General features: G+C 34.3%; 1 protein-coding gene across 7 annotated transcripts; it reads right to left on the reverse strand.

Moving 5' to 3' along the window:
- Positions 1 to 9,568: 9,568 nt before the first annotated feature.
- Positions 9,569 to 22,283, reverse strand: LOC130054728 (phospholipid phosphatase 1-like). 7 transcript variants are annotated; one of them, XM_056165285.1, is made up of 8 exons: positions 21,791 to 22,283; positions 15,979 to 16,074; positions 14,089 to 14,353; positions 13,777 to 13,940; positions 12,003 to 12,271; positions 11,247 to 11,304; positions 10,729 to 10,911; positions 9,569 to 10,483 (listed from the first exon to the last, which is right to left on the reverse strand). In XM_056165285.1, exons 3-8 carry the CDS (start codon positions 14,150 to 14,152, stop codon positions 10,313 to 10,315), a joined length of 909 nt encoding a protein of 302 aa, XP_056021260.1. In that variant the 5' UTR covers positions 14,153 to 14,353; positions 15,979 to 16,074; positions 21,791 to 22,283; the 3' UTR covers positions 9,569 to 10,312. The 7 variants fall into 7 exon arrangements, with proteins under 7 accessions (XP_056021260.1, XP_056021262.1, XP_056021261.1 ...); XM_056165287.1 differs by lacking the exon at positions 21,791 to 22,283 and adding an exon at positions 16,580 to 16,955; XM_056165286.1 differs by lacking the exon at positions 21,791 to 22,283 and having other exon boundaries at positions 15,979 to 16,955.
- Between the last annotated feature and the right edge of the window lie 478 nt (positions 22,284 to 22,761).

The following is a 22,761-nucleotide window of genomic DNA, read 5'->3' on the forward strand; positions in this document are numbered from 1 at the left end:
ATTTACAATACGCCGGTGAAACGGAGAGGGAGATAGAGAGAGATAGTCGACCGTCACCCTTATTTTTATTTACAGGTGAAAGATTTTGGAATGGGACAAAAAAAACACGACAACCTTTAAGATACTTTGGTGATAAGAGGATATTTGGGGGATGATAAAATAAGCGTAAACGAAGCCGTTAATGGGACATATTAAATTATACAAACGATATGCCACGCGCAGATTTGAATTTCTTCTGTAGTCATGTAAGACATGTAAAATAAATACATATTTTAGGAGATTTAAAACCAAACTAATGCAACGCTTTATGACACTAAATTAAAAAACAAATCAAACATTTACTGAAATCTGGGAAGGTATTATATATTTATATTATTTACTTTATTTTCTTATCTGACACTGGTTCAATCTCAAGTAACGTAGTAACTTTCACTATACATCTACCCTCGGTGAGTCTTCTCGTTTTACATAAATTTGGCTGATTTTGAATTTTAGTTTGACTTTTCAAACTATCAAAATCAAAATTTGACTTCTCATATAGAGTTTAATCCAGCCTCATTCTAGATCTGATTCTCCAAACATTCGTAGGCTAGTTTGTGGTTAGCACATTCCATCACAAGGTACTGGGCAAAAGAAAACTTAGAATAGCACCCGATAGGAAGTAGTTGTTCTTGTCGAAATCTGAACTTTTCGAAGTCATTGTCATAATACGAAATTTGACCTGACAGAAAACTTTCGTAAAGAATATGTCTAGTTTCAAATGAGAATACTGCATGTAGTTGAGGGTAACATTGAAAAATTTCACCCCTCGAAAAACCAGTGAAAATTTTCAATGTTACTCTCAACTACACGCAATATTTATATAGTGTGTAACACAGAAGCACTGCATTATCCAATGCATTGCTTGTTGCTTGTGCAAACTATCGATGACCAATTCTACACCAGCAATGTACATGTATATACAGTCAAAGTAAGTACACGTACGCGAATTGCATGAATCTATTATATATCGCTACCTAATTCACTATATAGCTATAAATTACGTCATAGAGGGACAAACTACAAACGTTCTATATTGCAATGTTAAAAAGGGAGATAACATATCGTCGAAATTGTCCTCCATATACCGGTATAACGGATTAGACACAAATCCCCCCATAATCCCCCGCTCGATAATGGTGCGAACATCCCTTTCAAGAGGAAGCAAACTACTTCAAATTTCGAAATTTTAAACATTTTTCTTGAAAAATGTAAGCAGACTGTCGAAGAATTTTTACTGTATATCAAATTAAAGCCCCTGTGTTGGCCCCCACTCACGCCCTGAAGATAATAGTCAAATCCAAGCCCCTGCTTTGGCCCCCACTCACGCCCTGAAGATAATAGTCAAATCCAAGCCCCTGCTTTGGCCTCCCACTCACGCCCTGAAAATGATAGTCAAATACAAGCCCCTGCTTTGGCCCTCATCCACGCCCTGAAGATAATAGTCAAATTAAAGCCCCTGCTTTGGCCCCCACTCACGCCCTGAAGATAATAGTCAAATCCAAGCCCCTGCTTTGGCCCTCATCCACGCCCTGAAGATAACAGTCAAATTAAAGCCCCTGCTTTGGCCCTCATCCACGCCCTGAAGATAATAGTCAAATTAAAGCCCCTGGTTTGGCCCCCACTCACACCCTGAAGATAATAGTCAAATTAAAGCCCCTGGTTTGGCCCCCACTCACACCCTGAAGATAATAGTCAAATTAAAGCCCCTGTTTTGGCCCTCATCCACGCCCTGAAGATCATAGTCAAATTAAAGCCCCTGTTTTGGCCCTCATCCACGCCCTGAAGATCATAGTCAAATTAAAGCCCTTGCTTTGGCCCCCACTCACGCCCTGAAGATAATAGTCAAATTAAAACCCCTGTTTTGGCCCCCACTCACGCCCTGAAGATAATAGTCAAATTAAAGCCCCTAGTTTGGCCCCCACTCACGCCCTGAAGATAATAGTCAAATTAAAGCCCCTGTTTTGGGCCTCATCCACGCCCTGAAGATCATAGTCAAATTAAATCAATTATACCCAGCTTTTGTAAGCAATAACTCCACTACATTAATGCACTCCTCAAGTGAATTGATGAGTTGGTTGAAATGATGCGCGCATCAAATCAGTTATTCCTCTCGTGGTTATTGACCTTTCATTTGAACCAAAGGAGTTTGTCTGAAAGAGCTTCGTACATTTAGCCCCATTTTTCAGTTCAGGGAAATTTACAGAGAGATAACGAAGAAATGATCTGGATCGTAAAACCTGGCACAAACTCTAATGTCAAAATCGTGAGTACTATTTTGATATGATATGCAAAAGATGTAACATTATTATAATTATCATGCTGGCTATCGGACTCCCCCCCCCCCCTTTTTTGTTTTCGTTTCAACAGATCAAAGGTCAATCACTCCGAATGTACTTCCAATGGAGATTGACACAGGTATTTTAAGCGCGTTATCGATTACTTTGTTATTTCATCAAAAAATAAATTCATCATTTTAATCAAATATCTGGACAAGCTTTCTTTATAACGATTATATAAGTTGGTGGTAAACTTTAGATAAAATATATTATTTCATCGGTTCCGTGGCCAAATGGATGGAACGTTCGCCTGGCAAGCTCATGGCCTCGAGTGCTAATTATCTGTATTTTCTGAATTCACCCTCCTGTGACGTCATGAGATTTTGCAAAATCAATGATTTATTTAGATTTTATGCATGATATTACCATAAATTTTGTTAGAGTCTTTTCCAATGGTTATTGTAAAAATCTTGTTAATCATAAAATGTTTCAAAAGTCTAAGTTATATATAAATAATCAATATGTTTCAAAATATTGATTCCAAGGGCAATAACTATATTTTAATTGAATCCTTTATCAAGTTCGTTATGCGACATATTTTCTTTATTTTTTACAGAAATACTCTTATATCGTTAAAACCGGCTTTTGTGAAATTTTGATAATGATGTTGAAGGAAAATTGCAATTTTTTAAAGTTGATGTCTGATTCTGTTTATCTACGTCTCGCATCTTAAAAAGTGTGATGACCTATATAACTTATTTGATAATTTGTTAGTTTTAACTCTATAGACCAATATTACGGATATTTTAAAATGCTTCATTCAATTGTATCTAGGACATCGTGATGTTGAAATATTCAAAACTTTGTGCAAATGATAAAGTATCATACATTTTGTGGATTCCTTTATATAAAATGAAATAAATTAATCTCATTAAATTTATATAAAATAATTTCATTTACATAGTTTTACTTTAAAACACCTACATATAAACATACCTATGATTAGAAACCTGTTCAGTACGGATTACTTCCGGTCTCCGGTATAACGGGTACCGATTATAACGTAAAATTTATTTTAATCTCATGAGATACGCTATAAAAGAAGATTATCAAATATGAAAAAAGATTGTATATGTCGAAGAGGAAAAGACATAGAGAAGAAATAGTGCTAGTGTTTGTTCGTGCAGTATGAGGAAATAGAAGGTTAGAGTGCAGAACTAAACTGACAGGAATCGTAACACTATTCTCTTTAGAGAAGTCGAGAGGCATAGCCTTCATCGACTTCTCTTCGCAAGCATTCATGTTTTGATTTCTGGAAAACGTGTAAATGCCGGAGTCGGTGACGGTTTATGCTTCGACCGACGTTTCGACTTAGATGTGTCTGGATTTACGCAATAGACAACTTGTTTTCAAACATTTAACAGTAATGCACAAAACCGTCACAAGGAAATCAACACTTGCTTGCTTTTAATCCATTTTCAACATGCCCCGGTCTCGGGTTTAAATCACAACTCCGTTTACGTGAGCCTACTTTCTCTTAACTGGTCCCCTATTGTGACAGCTCCCACGACACATCTCGTGTTTTCAAAGTGTAGCCGTGTGAAAATTTTGTAAATAACTTTTAAGTTTTATGATTAAAAAGAATTGAATTTGCAATTGATAAGATTGTATAATAAAGTTCTACTAGAAACTTATGCCAAAACAATGGCAAGCAGCTTTGATTTTATTTAATTTCCAATTTGATGTAATTAGTATTTTCCCGCCAAAAGTTTGGTGAGCGTTTGGCGCCTCTTATAGTCATGTGACTTTAGACCAGGGTTGGATTTTTTCATATTGTCCAGTGGGTTTGAATTGTTCAGACGTTTGAGTTTTAGTTATAGTTGGAGTTATTTCGCCATCGTGGTATGTCTGGTTTTTCTTTGTTTTTATGGAAGCAAAAGCATCGCAGTTGGCGCTCTTAATTATATTGCTAATATCTAACAAAGTGCATGTTTAACTTTTATTGCAGTTGCACCAAAGAAGCATTGAAATATAGTTTACAGCTTTACATTTGATAAATATCAAGCCTAAAGTCCATAACTTTGGTAAGTTATACTATTTAGACTGTTTAAGCAATATAAAAGTCAACTAAAGCAATAATATCAATATTTTGTAATTAATAATAATAATTATTATTATTAATTATAATTATTTATAACTTAGCATAAAGTTATATCAAATGATATTCAAGCACTTTAATCACAATTTTATAAAAGTGATCCACCGAACTTATTTATATTTAATAAGTGAGAAAAATAAGATTAAAAACAAAATATTGATATTATTGCTTTAGTTGACTTTTATATTGCTTAAACAGTCTAAATAGTATAACTTACCAAAGTTATGAACTTTAGGCTTGATATTTATCAAATGTAAAACTGTAAACTATATTTCAAAGCTTCTTTGGTGCAACTGCAATAAAAGTTAAACATGCACTTTGTTAGATATTAGCAATATAATTAAGAGCGCCAACTGCGATGCTTTTGCTTCCATAAAAACAAAGAAAAACCAGACATACCACGATGGCGAAATAACTCCAACTATAACTAAAACTCAAACGTCTGAACAATTCAAACCCACTGGACAATATGAAAAAATCCAACCCTGGTCTAAAGTCACATGACTATAAGAGGCGCCAAACGCTCACCAAACTTTTGGCGGGAAAATACTAATTACATCAAATTGGAAATTAAATAAAATCAAAGCTGCTTGCCATTGTTTTGGCATAAGTTTCTAGTAGAACTTTATTATACAATCTTATCAATTGCAAATTCAATTCTTTTTAATCATAAAACTTAAAAGTTATTTACAAAATTTTCACACGGCTACAAAAGTATACAGAATTATGTGCATTTTATCTTCCTTATGCTTATAGAAATTAATTGTAATAGTTCGTTCACTAAAGTATTGCGATAATTAGCCACAATATGGACTTAAATCTAAGCCCCGATTTCAAAAGCCAAGTTAATCAGATAGGTAGTCACGTGGTACAGTGACGTCATATGCGACCTTCGTCGATCAACTTGTTGTAATAGTAGTGTTAGATACTTTCAAAAATCGGGTTTTAGGGGTCTAATTTATTTACCATGGATAACATTTATTTCGATGTTGACAAATTTCCCGAGTCTTATATCTTTTAGCCACCAGTGCATACAAATAGCGACCCAAATGTAGCGAGGAAAGCGAGTATGAAATCTGCATAAATTTGCGAGTAAATAATGTTTACATGGGATCACTGTCTAAACACTATTTGGTAATGCCATTTCTGTAAACAACTGTAATTAGCGTTGTTGCTTTTCTAAAATAAACAGAGCAATTATTATTAAATTTATTTTTGGAGAAGTTAGATAGGCCTAAATTATGATACGATTATGTAGCATTGACAACTAGGCCTACTGTCACGGGTGCATTTCGGAAAAAAAAAAATATAATAAAAATGATCAAACTTATTGTGAAAATCACAATACTTTTAAATTATTTTATTCAAGCAATTTTATTAATCATTATTATTTGTTATCTACACATTGTTACTTAGGAAGTGGGAGCGCGGCGTGCTGTTGTTGTAAACACGTACGCGTTCCTTAAAAAAAAAAAAATGAAAGCATTATAATTCAATTCAAGGTTGGGAAATATAATATTTTATTATTTATAATTGAAAGTTCTATTATCTTTTATCTTTAAATTTCTTTTTTAAAACTACCAGTTGGTAGACACTGCTAGCAAAGTTCTGCCTATATGTTGTTACAAGGTGAAGGTCAGTTGGTGCGAGTGTGTATTGAATGTGATAGCAGAACGGAAAGCATATGCGGTAGGCCTATATGTAACAGTGCGAAGCTTCGATAGAACCATTTTCTCGCAGTTTATATACGTCTTTGTTCAAGAGCTTGTTTGAAAAAGTATAGGGACAAATTCTACTGGTTTTTTTTTTTATGGCAAAGTCGTTGTGCCGACAAAAAATATTCACGTCTTGTCCCTCATACCTTCCTTCGAAAATTGAAAAAACACAGTCCAAATCATCTCTACTGACAGTAAGTACACCCTTAAACGGCACAGAACACCCCAATGCAGTGTTATTTACAAGCCGTTAATGTGATAATTGTTTGTTTGTCAATTAAATCTAATCTGTTTATGAAATGGCTAACAACTGTTTTCAAATCTTCTCGCTCGAGGTCGCATATAACGTCACAGATAATGGCGCGTAAAATATCGAAGAAAATATGCATATCGTAAGATTTGAATTTCATCACTATCAAACTCGAAAACTACGCAATGTTTCTTTTAAAACACATGTAAAGTAGTTTTAGGCATGAAATGAATTAATTTTGCTGAAAAAATTAAAAAGTTTAAAAACATGCGATGTGTCCTTTAACGAAAACCCGGGACAGGAGACATGTTGAAAATGGATTAAAAGCAAGTAAGTGTTGATTTCTTTGTGACGGTTTTGTGCATTGCTGTTAAATGTTTGAAAACAAGTTGTCTATTGTGTAAATCCAGACACATCTAAGTCGAAACGTCGGTCGAAGCATAAACCGTCACCGACTCCGGCATTTACACGTTTTCCAGAATCAAAACATGAATGCTTGCGAAGAGAAGTCGATGAAGGCTATGCCTCTCGACTTCTCTAAAGAGAATACCGTAACACCAGAGTTACGCGAGCACCACTGATAGATTTGGTCACCTTAAACTACGGACCCATTTGTCGATGTTTCTGTATCAGGGGTTTATCTTAAGGTTGTAATTACATGTATGTGAAAATGACATAAAAAGTTATAAAAAATATCCTCAAATGGTTACTTACTTTGGTTTTCAGTGCCAAGCGAGCCAATAAATACCTTTTCGTCATATGATTCACGAACCCGAGGGAATGACACACACACATGCTTTACTTACATACTGTACATTGCTCAGTGTGGATTTGAAATTGTTTACATTCTGTACATGATAATATGGAAGCATATTACTCCCACGTTATATTTCTTTTTTCGTTTTGCCATCTTCAATTTTAGCTTTTTAACTGTTTTTGGGGCTTTTCCCAATTTAGTCTACGCTTTTCTAACATTTCCCCCCGGGGCTTTCTTCTGGGCTCTTCCAAATTAAATGTAGACTTTTTTCTTGACTTTTTTAACTTTAGTCTTGGCTTTTTCAACTCTTCTCTCATCGTTTCTAAGTTCCATCCAAGCTATCTAAATAACGGAATTAAAACACTCATGGTGCTCAATTCCGATGACAGGTTGAAGTTCATTTATTTTTACTCACACCATCCATCAGTGGTACATGAGGTACAATTACTAATAACAGAAAATGGTAAGTCGTCTTAATGAATCGTGAATATATAATAAGGTATACGAATAATAAAAAAAAAATACAAGAGATATACATACTACAGCTAGAACAAAAGTTTAAACTGTCATTGAGTATATTACAGTGGTGACTTGTCATGATCCCCAAATAGAAAATAGATCAATAAAAGAAAATTAAAGAAAGAAAAAGCAACAATAAATAAAAGACCCCCAAACACTTTTAAAGAGACACTACAGCTCATTTTGCGCAAAAATCATTACATGACAATTTTCCCAGCGCTTTTTCAATTTTTGTTGCATTGTTGAATGTATGAACTTTGCGAAAATAACACTTATCTAAAGTCAAAAATTCTCGTTTTAACGTAAAATTTAATACTTTTTGATGGCCTATACAAAAAATATCGAGTCTCCTCCTTTCGGTCTTCAGACGCATGCGCACAGACAGTAAACAGTGCAGCATGTCGTCCAGTGAGGAAGTGTAGTGGATAGATAGATCCAGAATTTTGACAGATTCTGTAAGAAAAGAGGTAAAAATAAAATGAGATAAAACTAATATGTGAAATAAAATTGACGTTGCGATCAGTATGACTGTTGGAAAACAAAAGGCTAGGAGAAACGATTATAACTCAGTGGCGGATCTAACTAGGATTTCCGAAAGGGAATGAGAAAATCAAATATTAGCCAAAGTAATCGGCTTTCTGGGTGCAAAATTTGGATTTTCACTCACAATTTGTGGCGAGAGGGAGGGGGATCCTGCCCCCCCTCCCTAAATCTGCCATTGGGACTAGCCGCGAAGACACTGCTTTTTAAAAGTAAACTTGTGCTATTTTTATCTGAACACACGTGTTGTAAAAACATCGGTCAGTTGGAACATGGAAGGGCTTCTGTTGAAACAATGATTTATATAATTACTTATTATAAGGAGCAGGGAATAATCTTATACTTGAAAGGTGAGTGTGGACCCCCTTGAAGATGAATTTAAATAATTTCCTACACAACACCTTTGCTGTCATTCAAAACCACGTGATGTAAATAAGCATTCAATAGTCCGAGTCAGCATGAAGAAACCTTTGAATTCCGGACGATCTTCAAAGCGCATTTGAGAGTAAATTGATGCATCCAATTGTTCAAAATTGTCAGTATCGATATGACATTTATCATTTTATGAATACGTGTTTTAAAAAACACTTTATTAAAATGTGGAAAATGAGCTCTTTAAAAAAAGGAAAGGAAAATAGCATACAAAGATTTATAGAATTTTACTAATTGTCCACAATTTATTTCAGAACGTCATTATATCAATTGGTCTCGATTCAGTGTTGAAGCATAATGAAATATTAGATTTTCATACAATCAACAAACCTCGATCAGTTTAAGGTGACAAAAGAAAAGACCCCATAGGGGAGAACAAATTTCCAGAAAAAGTCACATTGTTATATCAACTTTCATTGGTTGTTTTGCCGTTGCCGTGTGTGTGTGTATATATATATATATATATATATATATATATATATATATATATATATTGGTCAAAGTCATAAACTAGTACAAATATGGATGAGGTTTTTGTGTAGACTAAAACCAAGTCCGGTAGTTTTCCCCCCTTGTTAATCCGAATTGATCCTTTGAATAAGAACATAGATACACAAAACAGTTTTAAAAAAATATCCACTGAAGCAATCTATTGATGAATAGATATACGTAAACATATCCCGTACATAGATTGGCAAGTCTTGAGAAACACGTCTATAACATATTAAATATTTTAGATATGCGGGATCTTGGCTAGTGTTTCTAATTAGCCCAAACAGAAGTTTATCTTTATTCACAATGTACACTGTTTATCCAAACTATTTCAAGTCCTCAAGTGTCCTATTAAATCTCTTAACGTAAATAAAAAATGAGACCATCATACTTCATTGGTCTTTATTTCTGCATAAACAGAGTTCATCTGAAGGAGATAAAAATGATATTTGCTTTATAAAGTGTAGGAATGGATGACTGATACTACAAACAGTTGCTATTTGTCTAAACATAAATATTTCACATTAATCAGAGTCTAACATGTATAAGAAACGCTGATTGGTTAATAATACATACATTGAGATTCTTCATTGGTTTATACCATTACAATATTATTTCCTTGAAGTAAAAACGTACATTTCTGGAGATAATCATCAATTGTGAATGTTTTGTGACATCACAATGCTAAAACTAACCAATCACATTCACATAAAGCAGCCAAGGCTGTTCGACAACTATCGCATCAAACTTACTCATATGAATAGAAATTCCCTTCAAATCTTACCCACATTGTTTTAAATCACGTGATCAAACAAATTTTCATGACGCGCTATCGCTCGTCATTCATTTATCTGCTAACAACGGGACAATCATATTAGCATAATGTTCAAAAATTCATTGCACAAACTGTACGTGCATGGGGATTTTGATTGGCCTGTAGTACACACATAGGGACATTCATTGGTTAATACTACAGTCATGGAACCGTCAATGGTCAATATTGCATATACTGGGACCTTTATTGCCTAATATTATATGCATCGGAATACTAGATTGGTTAATAAATTCGGGGAAAGCACCAACAAGATTTGAAGTCGCAACATCAAGACAAAGACCAAACGTCCGTAGCATTCATGGTGCTTCCCTCCAATACCCTGCTTGGCCATTAGACTCCGTCTTTTCTGTGGATATGTGATTGGCCTGTTGAAGCTCCTTACAGATTATTGTGTCCATAGTTTCACTGAAGTTTGCTTCATCGTAGTGTTGACGAAAACCCTGTCTGATCTTAGAATTTTGATACATCTACACGAAAGAATAAAACGTGCAATACTCCCATTTCAATGCTAAATTCTTGTTACAGTGATAAGTAATTGACAGTATTTCTTTAATTTGGAGACAAATCAAATAAAAAATAATCATCAATTTCATGAAAACAATATTCATGAGCTATGGAATCGTCACACATTCGTGTTCGACGAAGGGGATTTGAATTGCCGTTTGTCGAGCAAAAGAAAATATCTAATATCAAATTTTGTCGATCTACTCACAACAATGACACTGAAAATTGTGCCAATGATACCGCCGCCAATGACGTCACCGCTGTGGTGTTTGTAGTCTTGGAGACGACTGATACTGATGTAAGCGGCCAGACAAATGGCTACCAACTGCAGCATTGGGCAGGCCACACGAAGCATTGGCCAGTGCCGACGAACTCGAATCTGTATGTATATCTACAAATTGTCGTGGTTTTGTTATAGAATATCAATATGATACAAACAATATATACCTGTTCTTAATATGCTTATTTTCTGAGGAATCGATCCCCGAAACATAAAGAAAACCTCGCATTTGCCAACATTACTTAACTCTAATTGGTCACTATATATTGTGATTGTTACAGAACCCCAATAATATCATATACTTATATAAATACGTGTTTATGTATGCTTTTTTGTTTTAGTTTTCCGTAAAAAAGAGTATAATATGACGATAAAACACTTTTATTTCCAATGTTTTATTTAGACCCTTTCCCAGATGTGATCAATCAACTTTGAACGTTACTCACTATCAAGTACGTCATGCTATACCACGCAGCACCGCTGTGTCCGGATGGAAAGGACTTCCTGGGAGTACAAAAATCAATTCATCGGGGGTTTTAAGTGAATCTTTGTTACTAAACAATTGAACTTCAAACACTAGCGTATAAATATAGGTGACAACAGTATGATTTTGTTAAATGGAACAGAAAAGGATTAGAAATATACATTGAATATTTTCTAAAGATTCACTCGTTGAACATCATACAATTTTGAGGTTAGTACTCGTATAATACCTGAGAAATATAGAATAGTCAATGAGCCGGGAGGGTAGCTGATACATCGTATTCATCAAGGAAATATGACTATGTTTTATTATTTGGCTGAATAATTCATCGGCTACTAGAGCTTATGAAACAATACTTGGTAAACCATCTAACTTTACAGCGAGTCGAAAGCGATTGAAGACTCGAGTTTTTGTTTATCATATATAATTAATTTAAAAAACCGTAACCATATAATGATTACCTTATACAGAGCTAGTCAAAATGGATTAAAAACTTAAATTTTCATCGGAGGACTAAATTTGATAACCTATGGTATTAATTTGGAAATTTCCAATTTATTTTTGGTTCGATGTTGGAAAAAAAAACCCAATCAAATGTCATATTCACCCCGAAGGCACGTGCAAGTGAACGTAACTTTGTATTTTGCCTAAGTTGTTGGATTTCAGCCAATCAGAAAGCTCAGAATTATCTAAACATATAATAAAAGAAATTACTTACTTTGCATCTAGCACACTTTCCAGATGTTTTCCTTGACATGTATAGCTTGTAACAAATGTCCTTGAACAGTTAGTAGCAGTGAAGTTCGGTTGACACACAGCAAAGAAATGAGGTCTCAGACGGCCAACGAACATCTTAACAATCTCAATAAATAGTACACACATTGAAAGCCCCATGCACAAGCCTCCGATCATACTATAACAGTTTTTCATAAATGTCTTCCTTTTCTGGGAATACTTTTTAAGAAGCATTGCCTCTGTAAATATTATCTGAAAAAAATAGAAGTAAAAATCAAAGTACAATATAGTTAACACTGATTAAAAGGAATTTCCTGCGGTCACCAACATTTGGTACAACATATAATCGAGATTCAACAACATACAGTATTATATGATTGACTGATTCCAAACTTTCTGGTTGACTGGAATCAAACAAACTAGAAATGTTCACGTGCACATAAATTCGAGGTTTAGTTTAGTCATTGACACCTTGAGAAACATCTCATTGGTATGGTACAGTTATATAATAATCAAGTAACAATATAAGATCAGGTAAATATAACAATGGATTTTTCTAACATTCTATCAAAATTAGATTTTAAAAATCCAAATTGGAACTATTGGTAATTATTTTTGGTCATTCAATGAAAACTCGCGTCTCTACTCACTTCTGACTAGGTCTTTCGGTATGATTGTAAGGAAAGGGTGCCTTTTATTGCGAACTGGGATAATAATTGTTGAATTATAATGACATCAAACCCGATCAAAAGATGACTGATCAGATTCTAGAAGTAGTTTCACAATAACCAAAAATCACAAAAGTCTTGCACTTTATCTGTATACAAAAATGACTGACCAGGCATTGTTTCGTATTCTCTAGTAGCCAGTTTCGATGTTTTAGATTAGTCAATCATATAATGATAGAAATAAAGACATTTTCGCGGTTAATACGATGCTTTAGAAAGTACATATTTAGTCATGCCGATTTTTTTTTATTGTAAAATAAAGATATGACAAAAAGACAATACCCTAAAAGTACAGTATATGCATTTTGCCCTCCGGACTCAGTGAATGTTGTACTTTTCAGGTAGCTAAAACATCATATTGACCTGAAAATGTCAGGTAGCTAAAACATCATATTGACCTGAAAATGTCAGGTAGCTAAAACATCATATTGACCTGAAAATGTCAGGTAGCTAAAACATCATATTGACTTGAAAATGTCAATAACTGTATACCGTACTGCATCTTTATTTCCCACTTTGGTTGGTTTTTGTTCTTTGCTACATTGTATAATCACAACTACAGATACATAATTGTTAAAAGTTAACATTAACCTCAATTTTACAGAGTTCTGAGTACATAAATAAACAAAGAAATCATATTGTAAAATTGATAATAGGTTATGTATTTCTCTTCCTTACCTCCGAGAAATTTTTTTTATAACCGACTTCCTTGTAACATTTTTTTCTCAGAAAGGTTAAGACGGAATTTTCAAATTGTTGTTTTGAATCGATTTTTTTTGTTTACATCCGAGTTAAACAAGTTTTGTTTTTTGTACAAACTTAGTTGACTATCTATCATAATCATATTTAGATAAAAAATAATTTTACATGTCAATATGCCTCTGGTCATGAGATTTTTACGACACTAAATGTTCCAGGACCCCGGTAAGATACTGAAACCTTTCCATTAATGTTCGTAAATAAGTTTGAACCACCCAAACTTTGAAAACTATGAATGAAAAGTGAAAACTATGAATGAAAAGGAATTACTATGACGGTAGGGGGCACTGTCGACAAAATGGTGGCCATGATAGTGGAGATTGATTCCTCTCTGTATGGATACATCAGGTTCTGGTCATCACAGAAAAAACCCCGCATGTAGGGCTGTATGACTGTCAATTTGTTGAAGGAAAACAGCAAAGCAAATGTCACCACTGAAAACGTAACAAACAATTAACATGGCATTATGTTTTCTTCAAGAGAATATCATGTTGCGTGTACATGTATATCGCATTCTTATTTTGATTGTTTTAAAACCTGAAATATAGAGACTACGCACAGCAATGCTTTTCTGTTGTATACCTGCTATAAAGACGATGACGTCAGTAATCACCTGGACAACACCTGTCCTGGACATAATCGCCATTGTGAAAGTCCGGACTAATATGATGTCATGTTAAGATCACAACTCAGTCACATGTAAAGCGCATCCCATATGCACAGAACGTCACATCCTGTATATACACAATGCTTCACAGGTGAAACGAATCACAAAACGTCACACATGTAGCCCGTCAGTTTATTGTGCTCTTCTTAATGTCTTCTAGATGACCGAATTAAACGTTACCTGTGAAAGAAAGCCGCATTAATAAAACATGAACTCCGGGGGTTGAAGGTTGGAAATAGCTTGAAGATTTATGAATATTTAACTACGGCCACTACCGAGGGAGATCCCTCTATCGATAAATGAAATCTTCTGTAGGAATATACACAGAGACTTTTAATAAACACACGGCTTGATGTGTCCATCAATTTGTTCTATTTTCATCATTTGTGTAAAACTTCAAAGGCAAAACTGCCTTTGCGTGCTGTATATGTTCCAGATTTTCAATTTCCTGTTGTTTCCTACTACGGTCGTGTAAACATTTACCAGTTTACTAAACAGTGACGTTACGCATTGAATTGGTAATACATGTACGTTAAAAATGTTTGAAGATGTGAACGCATTTTTTAAAATCTCAGTTTAAAAATTAAATCTTACTAATCAACTTCTGATGGCGTTGGTTTTCAAGTAAGAAATGACACAGCATGGCAGTACACAGTTCCAAACAGAAATTTTAACCGACCCATTGACATAATAATAGAGAACGCCACTATCAGATGCACTTACTATATAAAACTTACTAGTTCCCGTTTCTATATGCAATCCGCGTGTGTACAAAACAAAGACTCGTGACTGGAGTGATGGTTCAAGTTACATATCCTATCCAGAATAAAGATGTACGTGTTCACAATACCTATTATACAAATTATACAATCCTTTGGGATTTATTTTTCCTCGGAGACGCCGTGTGTTGCTGTGGTTTCGGCTGTACATTTACTTAGCCGTGTAAACAAGGGGCAATAAATATGCTACTTGTACAAACATTGTAAACAAAGTTCACATGATGGTAAATAAATGCTAGTCGGAATACCTTTAAGATCGCCCTTTGAAATACATGTACATGTAGCGATATCTTACAACTACAAATACGTAAAATCAGTTTTGTGTTTAGGACAAAATTTTCTGTATACCTGCCGACAGCGCGCGCGTACTTATTAATGTTATGACAGAATCCATTGTCCCTAAGTACCATCACCTGCGCTCCATAAAGAAACAATCAACATAATATATATGAACACGTCAAGCGTGTCAACTTTACATTAATAATATGACAGCCCTCCGTAAAACCTTGAAATTTTACTCTCTGTAAATATATACATATCATAGTGAAAAAAATTAATTATGTTTGTCTTAACGCTTCATTAATTCATAAAGCTCAAAACCATTCAAGTTTCAATTTCAACTATCTATCAAAATTGCCTACCTTAACACATTTTTGTATCGTGTCTATTTACCTAGTACGTTTATTTACATAAAGTCATTTTTAATCGGCACAAAGTCGTATATTGTGTGACACAGTTTAAAAGCGATGAGAACGAAGATAACAACGATAGCTAGCTACATATTCATTTCACAGCCATTATGTTAAAAACAAATCTAACTTAAAAGTCCCATATACCTTACTGACTCGGTATTAAATGTAATTGTGATATTGCATGCACACCATTTTTGTGTGTGTATATCATCGAGTTAAATCACTTAACGACGTAGCCTATATATTAAACAAAGATATATACCTATCAAACAATTTATAAAAATATTGATAAGGATTTTTGTCGCTGGAAGTAGGGAGAACTTATTAATCTTACCGTCTTGTTGGGATCTCCTGCTTGGAACTGAAATTCGGGTTTCTTTACGCCGAACACGTCAATCCACTCGACGGGACGGAGGTAAACATACAAACCCTGAAAGTAATTGGTGGTAAGTAATGTTGATTATGACCACATTTAGTGTGGAAATTAAAAACCAAACTATCTATTGACTAGTTCAATCAATGTATTTAACAACCCGTGTGTCGATATTTAAATCCAATTCCCGTATTTATTTAAATTGTTAACGCACCTATTCCATATGAAAGTGATAAACGAGACTTGGCATTGCTCCACGGAGAAAAAATATTGACATCTTAACCAATAAAACGGAAAGTTAACAAAAAAAAAAAACAACAACAAAAAAGCAAAAAAAAAAAAAAAAAAACTCAACGAGAATTTCTTTAATGCTTCTTCGTAACTTACATTGGTTGATTAAAGACAATGCTTAATGAACACTTTAAAATATTCCATGTACAATGAAGGAAATCTCAATAAACTGAATGTTATCAGTACATATGTACCAGAAGACAGGGCACAAAAACGGATGCTAGTACAACTTATCAAGCCCGGCAATGTAACATAACTAAAGGTTCACCACCTCACACTTCTTGTCCACCCGAAGCAGACATGTCCGTCACATGACTCGGGGTTCAGCACTGTACACCTTGCGTTCAGCCCGTGGTGACCCGTGTAAGAATAGGTCCTCAGTACCACTTGCCAATCTCTACCCAGAGTTATCGTTCCTTACACTCACTTACACGTGAGAGCAAGGAACGACAACTATGGGTAGAGATTAACCACTTGCTTGTCGTAAGAGGCGGACATATTGTGACAGTTTGGACAAAAAATTGGGCGGACATTAAGTGCAGGCGGACATATAAGGACAGTTTGGTCCAAAATTGGGGTGACATTGTGTCCGGCAATAATTAAAAACAAGAGACCCACAGGCCTTATCGGTCACCTGAATACTAGTAAAGTATCACTACTCCCACTGGCTATGAAATCTAGAGAAAAAAATCCTGTTCTGAATATCTAAGCTAAATTCTAATGTTCAGCAACAGTATAAAACAAGATGTGTTCTTAAAACTTCACTATCCTCAAAAGTGCATACACTGATGAAAGGCTTTAAATATTGTATTATCATTCGAACATCAAAAGATGTGACTAATTTGAACCCGTCCTAAAGTCGTAACTCCGGGTTGTGAAATTCACCATTTTTTGTACATCCTTTTCTGCTTAATTCCTAAGTATGCATTTATATTTTATAAAATATCAGCAAACTTATACATAAATACTACATGTATATACTTAATTTGGCCCCACCCTGGGATCAGAACCCCTACTCTGGGATCATCGAATTTTACAATTTTGGTAAAAGACTATCTGCTCTATCCATTTAGTTTCAATTTAGTATCAATATCACGAAAGAAGATGTTATTTAAGTGTTTTACACATAAACACTATATACCAAGTGTGGCCCCGCCCCGGAGTCAGAACTCCTACCACGAGGATCATGAAATTTACAATTGTGGTAGAGGCTTTTCTGCTCTACATCACACGAGAAGAAGATGTTTGAAAATTGGTCTATTTCGGACAGCTTTTGCCCTGCCCCTAAGGCCCTAGGGGTGCTGAAATCCTGAAATTTACAATTTATGTTCCCCTTGTTCCAAATGTTTCATACCAAATTTGAAAAGAATTGGAATGATAGTTATCAAGAAGTTAAAAATATCTATTGTTCACACATTTAATAACTGACCATTTTGGCCTCACCCTTATACCAAAACCCCTACCCCTGGGATAATCAAATTTATAATTTTGGTAAAGGACTACCTGTTCTTTCTAAATAGTATCGATAACACTAAAGAAGTTTTAAACGTGAACACTATATACCAAGTTTGGCCTCGCCCTGGGGTCAAAACCCCTACTCTGGAGATCATGAAATTTACAATTTTGGTAGAGGCTCTGCTGCTCTACATCACTATGCATTTCTTACACGTGTGCGGTTTTTTGTTGTTGAAAATTAGTCAATTTTGGGCAGGGGCCCCAGGGGTACTGGAGTCCTGAAAGTTACAATTTATGTCCCCATTGTCCCAATGATGCTTGATACCAAATTTGAAAAGAATTGGAATGGTAGTTATTAAGAGGAAGTTAAAAATGTTCAATTGTTAACGCACGACGGACGACAACCTATAGGTCTAAAAAGGTTTTGATAATTTACAATCACAGTACTAGTGTTGTCAAATTTTAAAACACACTCTCTCTCTTTCTCTCTATATTTCTACAACATAGCTTTCATTGAACGTTTACTAATGAAATGCCCTTTTGAAAATAAAATGAAAATAGATACAGTAATTTGAAACTAGACCTTAGTGACACATGGGGTGTTACATTGCATCAAATACTATTTCTTGGTATTTAAAAAAAAATCTCATTTAGACTTATATTTAAAATAAGCTCACTGAATAAGACACGCACCTGTCATCAATGTAAATGTATTTCAAAACGCCATTGCTTGCAACCCCCCCCCCCCCCCCCCCCACACACACACAAATGCACCGAGTTCCAACAACACCTATCAGTGTCGGAACCACAATGTGGATACAAGGTCAAATACAAGAATTACGCAAAGCACTAAAAAGACCAACGGCACGTACAAAGATATACCCCCCCCCCCAAAAAAAATCCCCCTCCCCCCCCAAAAAAAAAACCAGAAAGAAAAATAGAGAAAAGAAATCAATAGCAATAAACTACACTAAATCTATAAAGGTATTCACACTGCTAATTACATGTTTATTATTATTTTTGGCTTGCTAGTCAATGTTTTATACAATCTAATTAAAATTAGATGTTAGATCCGCTCGCGTACTCGCATACATAAAAAGTTATGTATGTGAGTACGCGAGCGGATCTAACATCTAATTTTAATTAGATTGCATTGTGTTTTATACGAAGCGAAATCGATTTTTAAAAATCTATTACTAGTATATCCCCCCTTCCCAGAGGGGGGACATATTGTATTTGTGTGTTTTCTTCCGCTTCTCACAAAGTTTGTTTAAGCCATAACTTTTTTGTCTTTTAACAAAGGCCTTTGATAGTGTACCATAAACCATAAGACAGTGCGTCGCTAACATTTCTGATGACCTTTAATGTAAAGGTCAAATAATAGGATATTTTGGGCATTTGCTTTGTACGGACCATAACTTTTTGTCTTCTAATATTTGGTATGTTGGAAAGTTAAATTTACTATCATATGTTCACAACACTGTTCCTTGGTTGAAGCACATATATCTATTAGTGACTGTTATATACCGTAACTCTTAATTTTCCACTTTAAAGATAATCTAAAACAATTGTCAAGAAAAACTATGAAAAATGGAAATTAAGACAAAAATCTATTCTTCCTGCTTAGTAACAAGATTATCTCACCAGGTACGAATTGACTTTTGCACTGATTAACTAACATAATTAGTGACCTCGTCCTACCTGAGATTAATTAAGTCTATCATTACTACTCCGGGCATTCTGGATCAGCCCATTGGACGAATAACACATGTCCTGATTCGCTTCTGATTAGCAAGCCAAAAGCAATAAACATGTAATTTGCAGTGTAAATACGGTTGTAGATTTAGTGTAGTTTTACATGTAGTGCTAGTGGTTTAGCAATCTTATGTAAACCTTTTCACTTGTCCTGAGGAAGGGCAAGGTCGTCCCGAAAATTGGACAATCTAAATGTTCGTTGTTCGTGTCGTTGGTAATTTTAGTGCGCTTATAGAACTACAAACCACCAACTTCCAGTTGAGATTGGTAGATGGTCAAATATTCATATTCCACTTGTTGAGAGACTTTGTACATTATGTAACTCAGGTAAAATAGCAGAGGAGTTCCACTTTATTTTAGAATGAAAATCATTAGCTAGTATCAGGAACAAGTTTTTACATCCCAGATTTTGTAATAAACCAAATATACTTAAGTTTAGTGAGATAATTTCAAACTCAAGATTTAAATCATTGAAAAATCTCTGTCTCTTCATAACTAAAATTTATGATGCAGTCTGTCCTCCATAACTTATATTTTCCGTTGTTTGTAGCTATAGGATGTATATGTCTTGTATTTTCTTTTTATTATTATTATTAGATTTTAGTGTATTCACGATTAATTAAGACGACTTACCATTATCGTTTATTATTTATTACCGATGGATGATGTGAGTGAAAATAAATGAACTTGAACATGGATTGTACTTGACTAGCAATACATACAAAACCCCCACACCTCTAATGTCTGTCAATCATAAAGCTAGGAAGGGACTTTACCCAATAATTGGTTACGCATCACTAGTAAATGTAATAAGGTCTAATAACAATGTAGTTTGTGGATAATATAGAACATCTACATCTCCATATTAAGATGCTGACTTGGATTATAAAATGAATGGTCTCAGATATTTATATAATGTACAGTGATATCTGTATAATGTACAGTGATATCTGTATAATGTACAGTGATATTTATAAAACTACAGCGATATTTATATAATATACAGTGATATCTATATAATGTACAGTGATTTTTATATAATGTACAGTGATTTTTATATGATGTACAGTGATATATATATATGATGTACAGTGATATTTATATAATGTACAGTGATATCTATATAAAGTATAGTGATATCTATATGATGTACAGTGATATCTTTATAATGTACAGTGATATTTATATAATGTACAGTGATATTTATATAATGTACAGTGATATTTATATAATGTACAGTGGTATCTATATAAAGTACAGCGATATCTATATAATGTACAGTGATATTTATATAATGTACAGTGATTTTTATATGATGTACAGTGATATATATATATGATGTACAGTGCTATTTATATAATATACAGTGATATCTATATAAAGTACAGTGATATCTATATAATGTACAGTAATATCTATATAATGTACAGTAATATCTATATAATGTACAGTGATATCTGTATAATGTACAGATATATCTATATAATGTACAGTAATATCTATATAATGTACAGTGATATTTATATGATGTACAGTGATATCTATATGATGTATAGTAATATCGTATAATGTTCAGAGATATCTATACGATGTACAGTAATATCTATATAATGTACAGTGATATTTATATAATGTACAGTGATATTTATATAATGTACAGTGATATTTATATAATGTACAGTGATATTTCTATGATATACAGTGATATCTATATGATATACAGTGATACCTATATAAAATGTAGTGATGTAGGCAAACTGTCTGTAAACTCCATAACTATTAATGCTATCTGAAATTGTGTTAATCTCCTAAATTCAGAAGCATGCCAAGTTTTGTCTTTAAATCGTTGTTTCCTGTTCGTCACCTCATCGTCATAATTGCTTAATTGTTACGTACTGATGGATCTAGCTAAGTAGATAAACAAATCAATGGCGCCTTTGTTCTTGATGATGTGCAGATACAGAATCATTATCTAAAGTCGATTGTTAATTCAATAAACATACTAAGCTCTTAAGAGTTTGTATATCGACTTCAACTTAAAATATACACAAAATGTTCTTAAATGTAAACACATTTTGTACAAGGAATCTCAGCAACCAAGAATGAAGAAGGGTAAAGAATATAAAAATAGGCCATCAGGCATATAACACGAACAGGGACATACGAAGACATTGCATACTGTACAAGACGAAGAAATAAATTCATATCATTCAAAAATATTTAAGGAACTGAACTCTGCTAAAATCTCCAAAATATGTTAATTGATAATTACCGTAATTATGGTGAATGTTTTCCGTATTATCCGTAGAAAATCAGGAAACAGGTATATACCCTGTTTATATATAATACACAGAGGAATTTACAACACTTGGATACCCACTTCCGTCCGTGGTTGAACTGACGATCTCCTATCAGCGTCTGACCAGCGCGCTAGATAGCTCGACCAATTAGGCAAGTTTTTAAAAAATAAATTGCTTTCGATGAGGATGGAATTTTCGCCACACCGTCACACAATACACAGTCATTGAGAATGGAAAAGAGACACCGTTGCATTATTTGACGTAAATTAAAGAGTATCCTATATAATGCACACTGTATTTAAATGTTTTCATAAAGTACATGGGTTGCAATTAACTCTTAAGCATTACAAGTGCCTGAAGTGAGGAAATATTGAAGAAATGCACCATATATGAATGCCCACTTCAAGCCCGCTAGACCACTCGACCATCACTTGCTTTCGATGACGACGGAATTCTCGCCACGCTGTCACACGCTACACGGTCGTTGCGAACGGAAATGGGATAGTCATTTGACGTAGAGGATCATACAAGATATACACTGCATTTGAAATATTTCATAAATCACTGACAGAAATGGCAATGACCTTTTGAATAAACATAATTACCCCAAGTGAAGAAATAATTAATGTAAAGCACATAAAGTTTAAGCACATATGAGTACCTACTTCCGCTCCTACCCGGGGTTGAACTCACGAGCTGCGAGACCAATTCTCCTAGCACCGTGTGACTAGCGCGCTAGACCATTTATAACAGTCTGAAAATTCTTGCCGCGTTGTTACACGATCATTGAAATCTGACGTTAATTTAAGAGGATCATGCAAGTAACAAATTGCATTTTTGAAATACTTTAAAGAGCACAGATTCCAATGATATATGGGGAACTTGGGAGATACCCTCTTTTAATAATAGTTAAGATAAAAATGATAGAGTTTTGGGCGAAACT

The sequence above is a fragment of the Ostrea edulis genome, chromosome 5, assembly GCF_947568905.1.
Source record: "Ostrea edulis chromosome 5, xbOstEdul1.1, whole genome shotgun sequence".
NCBI lineage: Eukaryota > Metazoa > Mollusca > Bivalvia > Ostreida > Ostreidae > Ostrea > Ostrea edulis.

Coding starts and splice junctions, on each gene's coding strand:
- LOC130054728 (XM_056165285.1), bottom strand. CDS start 14,152: ATGGCGATTATGTCCAGGACAGGTGTTGTCCAGGTGATTACTGACGTC. Junction 12,272..13,776: donor CAGTGCCCCCTACCGTCATA/GTAATTCCTTTT, acceptor TATTTTTTTCAG/ATAATATTTACAGAGGCAAT. Junction 10,484..10,728: donor CAATTTTCAGTGTCATTGTT/GTGAGTAGATCG, acceptor TCTTTCGTGTAG/ATGTATCAAAATTCTAAGAT.